This window comes from Planococcus citri, chromosome 3 (assembly GCF_950023065.1).
Source record: "Planococcus citri chromosome 3, ihPlaCitr1.1, whole genome shotgun sequence".
Classification (NCBI taxonomy): Eukaryota; Metazoa; Arthropoda; class Insecta; order Hemiptera; family Pseudococcidae; genus Planococcus; species Planococcus citri.
In genome coordinates, this window is record NC_088679.1 from 7638105 (window position 1) to 7648991 (window position 10887).

At 34.3% G+C, this 10887-nt stretch overlaps 1 protein-coding gene across 1 annotated transcript; it reads left to right on the forward strand.

Moving 5' to 3' along the window:
- The first annotated feature begins 6872 nt into the window (after positions 1-6872).
- On the forward strand, positions 6873-9024 carry LOC135840033 (leukocyte elastase inhibitor-like). Its single transcript, XM_065356346.1, has 5 exons — positions 6873-7133; positions 7213-7409; positions 7581-7808; positions 7906-8046; positions 8130-9024. The coding sequence occupies exons 1-5, from the start codon at positions 7092-7094 to the stop codon at positions 8782-8784; spliced, it is 1263 nt and encodes a 420-aa protein (XP_065212418.1). The 5' UTR covers positions 6873-7091; the 3' UTR covers positions 8785-9024.
- Positions 9025-10887: the final 1863 nt, after the last annotated feature.

The following is a 10887-nucleotide window of genomic DNA, read 5'->3' on the forward strand; positions in this document are numbered from 1 at the left end:
GCAGATGGTTTCGAACCGTTCTGGAGCCTTCAGTGGATTTCCGTTTTCTAAAAGTCGACCCCAAGATATATCACCATCCAAAATTTCCGATTTCATTTTTCGTTTGGGGAATTTTCAGAAAATTTGGGCGAAAATAAGAAAGAATCAAAATTTCAACAAATTGGCCTAGGAAGCTCAAATTTGGTTGATACTCTATTTTCGACATCCCGAATCGATTGATTAATATTTCAAACCGTTTTGGAGCCTCTAGTAGATTTTAAGTGTGATCACTGATCAGTTTTCGAAAAAGTGCTGTAGATATCTAATTAGGGCGAAAATGAAATTCATTACCTATTAAGCTTGGATTTACCATCTTGGCGACCCTTCCAATCGGTTCAGACACGTATTATCAGAATTTTTCGTGCTGATTCTAATCGAAAATTTTCTCCAGAAATTAAAAAATAAAAATTGTTGAGAAAGGTGTCCTTCAGGAAGTTCTGATTTTTTTCCTCTTTTTTTCTCATGATGTCCTGTTTGTTTTGATATGATACTATAATCATGGAACAAAAATCTTGAGACCCCCTTTCTGAAAAATATTGAAGTATTTTTGGGAAATGACTTGTAAATCAGATATTTTTCAATTTTTCATTCATTCTTCCCTTATTTTGAAAATTTGAGTTCTCAAAAATTTTCTCCCAAGTGATAGATCTAAACATTCAAAAATTTTGAATTGAGAAAAAAAGCAAAAATGCTTTCTTAAAAGTACATACCTTTATAGTGGAAAAAATTGATAGCAACCAATAATATTGAACCCCCCCCCCCCTTCCATTCAAATAAAATTTGAGACATTGCACTGCCTTTGTCTTTTTCTCTAATGGCTTGTCTTTTCATATTTTTAATCAAAAATCTATGAATTTCCCTCTTATTCTTTCCTTATTTTGAACATTTTAATTTCTCAAAATTTTATCTCAAGTGATTTTAAAGTTATTGGGGGAGAAGATCTGAACATTTGATAATTTTGAATTGAAAAAAAATCAAAATGCTTTCTTAAGTAACGAAAAAAATTTATATTGATTGTAATAAAATAATATTGACAAACCTCTCCCCTTCCGTTTGAATGAAATTTGAGTATAATTGTCCTGTTTTTTCATGTTTTTCCGTTTGTTGGACAACTTTTCAAGTTGAAAATCACAAATTATAAGCAAGTAACATCCTTTAGTGAAATATTGCGCCCACTTTAACATCACTGCCCATAATCAACTAACAAGCATTATTTACTTGCTTTGGGTATATTACGTAATAGCGGCGAGGTGACGACGCACCTGATTGGTTATCAAAATCTTTTTTTTCCTTCATTTTTTCAGAGTATGTAGTCTCAAACATAGAATTATATGGACACTCTGTAGATCCCATAATTTCATACGAAAAACAAAAACAAAAACAAGATGCAAAAACATTCAAAACATGGAACCGCGTGCAAGCAATAAAATCGCTTTCAACGTCGTTGAAAATCAGCTCGTATATGGTAAAGAAATCACAAACGATCAATTAACCCAATTAGGCGCGCGAGGCAAGAATTTATTAAAACCTTCACCTGCGTTAAGCCTGCTAATACAGTGAGGAATGCGCGTGCTCCACATAATCTTAGGTACTGGCTCGAGAAAGCACTTCATTAATACAAATTTACTCGTTCTTATATTATAATATTGATAATTTTATGACTTTTGGGCGTATAGATGGGTAGGTATGTGAGGTATACCTCGTTAAATTATACTGTACGTTGTTTTCAATGCGATGGAAGATCCCTTTACGTGGTATACACAGGTAGGCAGAGGTACCTCACCATAGCTACTGCTCATAAAAGAGAATGAAAATTCGACAAACTATTCGAACCCATGTTACCATAATATACTCACTGAGTCTGCCAAGTTTCAAGTTCAGATAAGGTGTTCGCGTTATCAGAAAAGTTTACGATATTACAGTCGAGTCGATGCTGTATAGATACAACAGGGTGGGGGGGACGAAACGCAACAAAGTGCGAAACTGTTAATTTAACATGTGTAAAAAGACGCTCGCGCTCTGTGGTTCGTGGCTGGTGTATCGGATACATTGTATTCGGTCATATATCGGCATTTACATTAATGAGTCACACTTAAATCTTGTCGAAGAGATGATTTGGTAAACATTTGCGATAATACATTGTTCTGGCCCAACTGGGTACGCTCTAAACAACGTAGAAAATTATTAAAGAAAGCCGAGTTAGTGTACCCGTAGGAATAGTATGGATTTCGTTTTAACTCGCGTGTCACATTAGAAACGATACTTTGTAAAACACCCCAACGTAATTATAACGATGTAAAGCGTAAAAAGTTTACCCCTAACTGTAAAATCATCTCCCACGGGAGCTGCGAAGCTGCACGCTGCACAGTGCACACTGCCCGTCATATAGTGAATTTTTTACAGCGCCGTTAAACGACCAACATTTAATAATTCAAAACCAGTTAATTTTCACGCGAAAATTGAGCTCATTTTTACGTACATTTTTTAATTCGCAATATTTTTAATGTCGCTGGGGAAATGAAAACGAATTTTTTTTTCAAGCTTATAATGAAGGTAACATTATAGCGCGGTTGTGTTGACTCGTCCTCCGACATCGTGTAGTGTAACCTTTTTCTTCTGCTATTTCTTTTTTCTTTTTCTTCTTTTTTTTTTTGCTGGTTCTCTGCATGGGGGAATCATTCTCTGCAGTGCGATTGTGCTGTGTGGGGTCTTGGGGTACCGTACGAGTATTTGCGGTTTTATACGTACCTACAAGGTGTCTAAAATATTAATGTACGTGTGAGATGAATGATGAGTCGAGTGTTTAATGAGGTGATCTGACAGGAAAACAGGAAAACTGGCGATATCAAGCTGATGGAAAGTTGTACGTACTTATATTGGATTGATTGTGAATCTCTAGGAGTGAAATTTTTGCAACTTTGTGATAAATGATGTCTTCATCTTTCTCGTTTTAATGACACAAAGATTAAAATTTCACAACTAGACTACTAGCCGGACATTTATCCATCATCATTATGTTCCAAAAGCTCAAAGCTTCCAAGTTTATCGAGCGACAATTTTTTTTTCAACATTTTTTAAAACTTATTTCTTAGAAAATGGCTGAACCGATTTCGATGATACTTGAAATCTCACTAGACCTGCACGATTCCAACAAAAAGCTAATACGACCCTCAATTTTTGATGAATCATTCATGAACTAATAATTGATCAATTTTTTGAAAGAACCATTCGCCAACAAATCGATCAATTCTTTAATTTATGAATGAATTCGTTCGCGAATGATTAACATAAATACAAATCAATTCGTTCGTGAATGATTCACCAAAAATTGAGTAAATAAATCGATTCGTTCGCGAACGAGTCGCTTATACGAATCAATTCGTTCGTGAATGATTCATCAAAAATTGAGTAAAAGAATCGATTCGTTCGCGAATGATTCACAAAAAATAATTCAATTCGTTCGTGAATGATTCACCAAAAATTGAGTAAATAAATCGATTCGTTCGCGAACGAGTCACTTATACAAATTGATTCGTTCGTGAATGATTCATCAAATTCAAAAATTGAGTAAATGAATTGATTCGTTCGCAAATAATTCACAAAAAATAATTCAATTCGTTTGTGAATGATTCACCAAAAATTGAGTAAATGAATCAATTCGTTCGCGAACGAGTCACTTACACGAATCGATTCGTTCGCGAATGAGTCACTTTTACGAATCAATTCGTTCGTGAATGATTCATCAAAAATTGAGTAAAAGAATCGATTCGTTCGCGAATGATTCACAAAAAATAATTCAATTCGTTCGTGAATGATTCACCAAAAATTGAGTAAATAAATCGATTCGTTCGCGAACGAGTCACTTATACAAATTGATTCGTTCGTGAATGATTCATCAAATTCAAAAATTGAGTAAATGAATCGATTCGTTCGCAAATAATTCACAAAAAATAATTCAATTCGTTCGTGAATGATTCACCGAAAATTGAGTAAATGAATCAATTCGTTCGCGAACGAGTCACTTACACGAATCGATTCGTTAGTGAATGCTTCACAAAAAATAATTCAATTCGTTCGTGAATGATTCACCAAAAATTGAGTAAATGAATCGATTCGTTCGCGAATGATTCACAAAAAATAATTCAATTCGTTCGTGAATGATTCACCAAAAATTGAGTAAATGAATCAATTCGTTCGCGAACGAGTCACTTATACGAATCGATTCGTTCGTGAATGATTCATAAAAAATTGAGTTAATGAATCGATTCGTTCGCGAATGATTCACAAAAAATAATTCAATTCGTTCGTGAATGATTCACCAAAAATTGAGTAAATAAATCAATTCGTTCGCGAACGAGTCACTTATACAAATTGATTCGTTCGTGAATGATTCATCAAATTCAAAAATTGAGTAAATAAATCGATTTGTTCGCGAATGATTCACAAAAAATAATTCAATTCGTTCATGAATGATTCAACAAAAATTGAGTAAATGAATCGATTCGTTCGCGTATGAGTCACTTTTACGAATCAATTCGTTCGTGAATGATTCATCAAAAATTGAGTAAATGAATCGATTCGTTCGCGAATAATTCACAAAAAATAATTCAATTCATTCGTGAATGATTCACCAAAAATTGAGTAAATGAATCGATTCGTTCGCGAACGAGTCATGTACACGAATCGATTCGTTGGCGAATGATTCACAAAAAATAATTCAATTCGTTCATGAATGATTCACCAAAAATTGAGTAAATAAATCGATTCGTTCGCGAACGAGTCACTTATACAAATCGATTCGTTCGTGAATGATTCATCAAAAATTGAGTAAATGAATCGATTCGTTCGCGAATGATTCACAAAAAATAATTCAATTCGTTCGTGAATGATTCACCAAAAATTGAGTAAATAAATCGATTCGTTCGCGAACGAGTCACTTACACGAATCGATTCGTTAGCGAATGATTCACAAAAAATAATTCAATTCGTTCATAAATGATTCATCAAAAATTGAGTAAATAAATCGATTCGTTCGCGAACGAGTCACTTATACAAATCGATTCGTTCGTGAATGATTCATCAAAAATTGAGTAATTGAATCGATTCGTTCGCGAATGATTCACAAAAAATAATTCAATTCGTTCGTGAATGATTCACCAAAAATTGAGTAAAAGAATCGATTCGTTCGCGAATGATTCACAAAAAATAATTCAATTCGTTCGTGAATGATTCACCAAAAATTGAGTAAATGAATCGATTCGTTCGAGAACGAGTCACTTATACAAATCGATTCGTTCGTGAATGATTCATCAAAAATTGAGTAATTGAATCGATTCGTTGGCGAATGATTCACAAAAAATAATTCAATTCGTTCGTGAATGACTCACCAAAAATTGAGTAAATGAATCGATTCGTTCGCGAACGAGTCACTTACACGAATCGATTCGTTAGCGAATGATTCATCAAATTCAAAAATTGAGTAAATGAATCGATTCGTTCGCGAACGAGACACCTATACGAATCGATTTGTTCGCGAATAATTCATCAAAAATTGAGTAGCCTAAATGAATCGATTCGTTCACGAATGATTCACCTAGAAATCAATCACTTTGTTCAATCGCCAGTTGGTTGAGTGAAAAGAGGTCAATTTCTATACAAAATGTTTCACAAATCTGAATCAGTCGTAAATTAATTGTTCTGTTTGCGAATGATGCACCAAGAAATCAATCAATTAATTTAATCGCCAATCGTTCGTAAATGATTCCATTCGATTATGAACAGATCAATTACTTAGGTAATGTACGAAATATGTTTCAATGGTATTTCACTAGTTGAATAACATATTTTATCCAAACGTGGGAAGAAAACGTGCATTTGATCACTCGAGCGACTAGCGAGAGTGAATAAAGTAGTGTTTTATTCTACTAGTAGGATAAAAACAGTGATTCAATTCGTTTGTAAAAGATTTTCATTTGAAGAAAAGTCGGTCTTCTCACGCTAAATGCGTGCGAGTTTTTTTATTCTTCTCCTTCCTAAATCACTAATTTAAAAAAAAACAACAAAAAACACAATACTATCAAGTATTAACCCTGGCATAGCCCAGCAACCATCTGCACTCTTCACTCTACATACTTATTAAAATCAACACGAAGTTTTTACGATCCCAATTTCTTGAGACTGGCACGAGTACTTTTTTTTAAATACCCAAGTTACAACACATCAACATTTTAACGTAATTTCCTCACATCGGGTGGTAATTATACGAACACGAATTGCTGAGAAAATAAAATTTTCTCGAATAATTTTATGTAATAAATAACAAAGCCTCGTTTATTATATTATAGTCAAATCAACAAACCGCTTAAAATAATTCGCTAAAAAGAAACAGAAACGAGTGAACACTTTTTTTTTTTGAAATATTTTGTACTCCAACTTGCAGCGAACTCGAAGTGATGAATGAAAATCCTCTCTGTATACGTTGTATGTTCAGCTGATAATGGATATATTTTATGTTTCGTGTAGAGACTATTTAAATTCATAAAACGTATTATAAGATCAAAGAAAAATAATAAGACCCTTCCAACCACCAATTTTCAGGAAAAGTTCGTCAAGTTATAAACATTTTTTTTAACCTTCACTCTTGAAACTGGAAGTTGATAGATATTTTTTTTTTTTTAAATAATAAAAATATTTCCAATTCAAATAAAATTTCTCGGAAATCGAAATATGTAAACGTCGATAGTAAAAATATCACTATATTATCACACTGATAAGACTATGCATACAATGCTGGCCCATATTATCGTAATAATTCTTTGCCATGGTGTATCTATATTAGTCATGGTTCAATGTGACATGAGATTATTCGTGTTATTTTTTTATAAAAATTTGCCAAGGTAGGTAAGATTTTACTCCATTCTAGAAACAAGTGTGATACTTATTGTTCTTGAGAAAGTTTTAGCTCATTTCAGTGAAGCAAAATCTTGTTGACTATTCGATGTAGTGGCAGGTAGGTATTAGATATTCCGGAATATGCTCATTTGAATAGTACCATGTCGGATCAACGCGAAACGGAAATAACAAGTGTCTCGCAGGTAATAGTAATTGAATTATTTTGTGGTTATTTTTTTGAAACTACTTACTTACCTAATTTATACCTACTATTCTCAATAGGATGAGATCTCCAATGCTTCGATGGAGTTTGCTTGCTCAGTGATTCGCTCATTACTTCAAAATAATCTCGACGGAAACGTGATATTTTCGCCCATTTCTATTTACTCAGCTCTGGCGCTAGTTTACTTCGGATCCACTGGTAACACACGAAGTGAAATAGCTCAGGTTATGAGTTTACCAGCGCAGCAGATTGAAAGGTGATTTGTTGAAAATTTGCAAATTTTTTAGTTCCAATTTTGGAGCAAGTTGCCCACTTTTTTTCATTGTTTTTAAAATTCTCTCGTTATAGGTAAATTTCTCTGATCAACTTCAAACGCAATGTAGGCCTACTTAAATTTTCTCAGCAGCTAATTGTGTGTTTTCAATAGTCAAGAATTATTCGAAATCTTGAGTGAAATGCTGCTTGCTATCAGAGTTGCAATGGGAACAACAAATCGAGCCGAAAGAGTTATCGATATACAAAATCATATATTTATCCAAAGTGATATTAATTTAATAGCATCTTACGTGTCTCATATCGAGTCCCTCGATGGATGCGAAATTGTGAACGTCAATTTTGAAGATGATTCAAAAAATGCCACACATATGATTAACGAGTAAGTAGGTACCTAAATGAATTCACGTAGATACATATAGCTTTTCAGTGCCTAAGTCTCTGACAAGTTTTTATTTAAATTTTTTCCTAATTTTTAGTTGTGTTTCTCACGATACAAATGGCGACATTTCGCAGTGCCTCACTGAATCATTAGATTATTCGGCACGTATTGTGCTCGCATCTTGTCTGAATTTAAAATTAATTTGGGAAGACGGATTTCATCACCAATCGACTAGATCGTGAGTAACCAATCTCACGAGTTATCCTTTTATTGCTGCAATATTCAAATTTTTATGTTTGTAAACTTCTTCCATCTTTCAAGGGCAAAATTTCATACCAGACGTGGTGACGTAGACGTCCAAATGATGCTATACCAAACTCGAGACAAATTACCATACGCGGATTTACCAGACCTACACCTCGAAGCTCTCGAATTACCATTCAAACAGAAACAAGAATCTGTTTACATTATTTTGCCCAAACTCGAGAATACATTGGACGATGTGATTTCATCTTTAGATCACTCAATTCTTCAGAAAATAATCGATCAAGTTGTTCCCTCATATGTGAATTTAAATTTACCCAAACTGAACCTGACGTGTACTGGTAACCTATTCGAAGCTCTACAAATTTTAGGAATGAATGAGGCTTTCACTGATCAAGCTCAGTTAAATAACATGACTACTGATCCGTTATTACGTATCTCCAAAATTGTTCACGCAGTCAAAGTAGAATTTGAAGAAGAGAAAGAGGGTACGTTTAAAAAAATATTCAAATTTTATGGTACGTGTTCGTGTTGCTGGAGAAATAGTGAGAGTCGTAGGACTCGTTCGAACGGTCCATCAGATGCTATTAACTCGCCAACGAATCCTATTCGGTTTGATGTGAATAGACCGTTTTTATTTTTTATTTATCATCGTGTCACGAAGAGTATTTTATTTTTAGGAGTTATTCGTAATCCTAACACTGCTGAATGATTTTCGAGATCTTATACCAATATTTTATAGTGGTAATTTTTTTAACTGTCAAATCGTTCTTTCGTTTCAAAAAGACAATTCATGTAATATCTACCTAGCTAATTATTTATTATTCACGAAATTCACTTCTAACTAAAATACTTACCTGCCTAACTACACGAAAAAATCTACTTTTAAATTCTAACCCACCAAGTGTATGCCTCTATACTTAATGATAATAAATTAATTTATATTCCTTAATACCCGATACATTATTAGGTACCTATACACGAAGAAGCGAACGGTGGCGATGAACGCAAACTCGAGGTTCGAGGAAAAAAAGTAAAAGGGAAAGTTTGCCTTATGTCAACACATGGCGCACAGCGACCAAGTTAACAAATGGGGCCAGCCCTCCCCTCGAATTTCGAACGCTGGTCGACTTACTGCGGTTTTCGTTAATCCTCCGATGTATTAATGTTGTTCGCAGAATCCGTTGAATTAGCTATACAAACCTTTACTTGCTGCTTGTAGTACGTTTAAATTGTACGATGTTGCCGGCCACGATGACGGATGGGGCCGCGACTGTTTCTTGCTTGTTTAACTTATCGACGAATAACGTAATTAAATCAATACTTTGTCCAAATACGTTTCGTTAATTACTTTACAAATGGATAAGGCGATAGTTTTCCTTGTTTTTTTAGTCTGCGTAGTATACACAATTGGTCTTGGTCTGGAAGAAGTAGGTACATAGGTAATAATTTTATTATACTCGTAGGTACCCCTACCTGAATGTTCTCTTTTATAAATTTTCGAGCTTGATGATTTCAAATTGAAAGAAATCGATACGTCACATTATACATACTATACCTATATACCTATTCATCATTTTTCAAAATTAGCTCCGAAATTAGGATACGAGGGAGAGGGAAGAGTCTAATCATTATCCCGGAAAATGAGCACATAGATATCTAGATAGATTCAAATTTAACACGTCCCATCATTGCAAATTGCTTAAAATTTTATTCAAAATTGAGGCTCTTATTCTCTCAGAGGTTTTGAGATGGTGAGCGAAAAATGCTCACAAAATTCTTCTTCTCAAATTCTCCTAGAAACATTTCTGCTGCGAAATTCTTCCCAGCATATTCTTTCCTAATGAGGAAACCTCGTCCACTCGATACCTCAGTTTTGGCTGAAATTTGGCAAACTGAGATAAGTTCATATCACCACACCTCAAAACCAAATTTTCAGTTGCCAAAGTTGATTTTTTGAATTTTGGCGAATTTTTGAAAATGACTGAAATAGCTCATCTATTGACAAGGTGTTCTTAATGTTAAACAAACCACGAGATAAAAATCTTTTTGGTTTAAATACTAAAGTCCGCCTTCTAAATCGATTGCGACCATTTTCGAGCCGATCTGAAGCCTCCTGCAGAAATTAGTTTTTCTCCAGCACACTGGAATTGCTCAAGAAGGCGTTATTAATTAACTTCGGCAGCTGGAATTTTAATCCTACCATAAGTTCGATACTTTCGATTCTGATTAGGATGTTTAAATCGCGAATCCGTGGCGAAGAGTTCACGAGTGCATTTTTTTTACAAGTTGAATAAGTAGGTATGTACCTATTCCACATTTTTTTAAAATTCCAGTGACACGTATTTCTGAAGAAAACTGTCCAAAACTTCACCTATACCCTAAAATTGACCCTCCAAATCGATTGTGACCATTTTCAAGACGATTTGAAGCCTCCAGCAGAAAATAGTTTTTCACCACCACACTGGAATTACTCCACTTCAGAAGTGCCAAATTTCAGCAAAATAGGAACAGACGTGTTGATGAGGTTTCCTTGCCAGGAAAATCAGGCTAAAAAGGTCGAAAATGGAGTTTGCAGAAAATAAAACTAAAACGAGAAGAGCCCTTCTAAATGATTTTTTAAATTTTTTTAAAAATGGTAATTTGTTGGTTTGCGATTTACATGCCCCAATTGATTCAGAATTGGGTGACTTCAGATCGGTTAGACAATGATCATAATCATCGGGGGGGGGGGGGGGTCGACTTTATAGCACATAAACCAAATTTCAGATTTTTTCTCACAAGGGGGAAATCTGGATTTCATGATGAATTTATT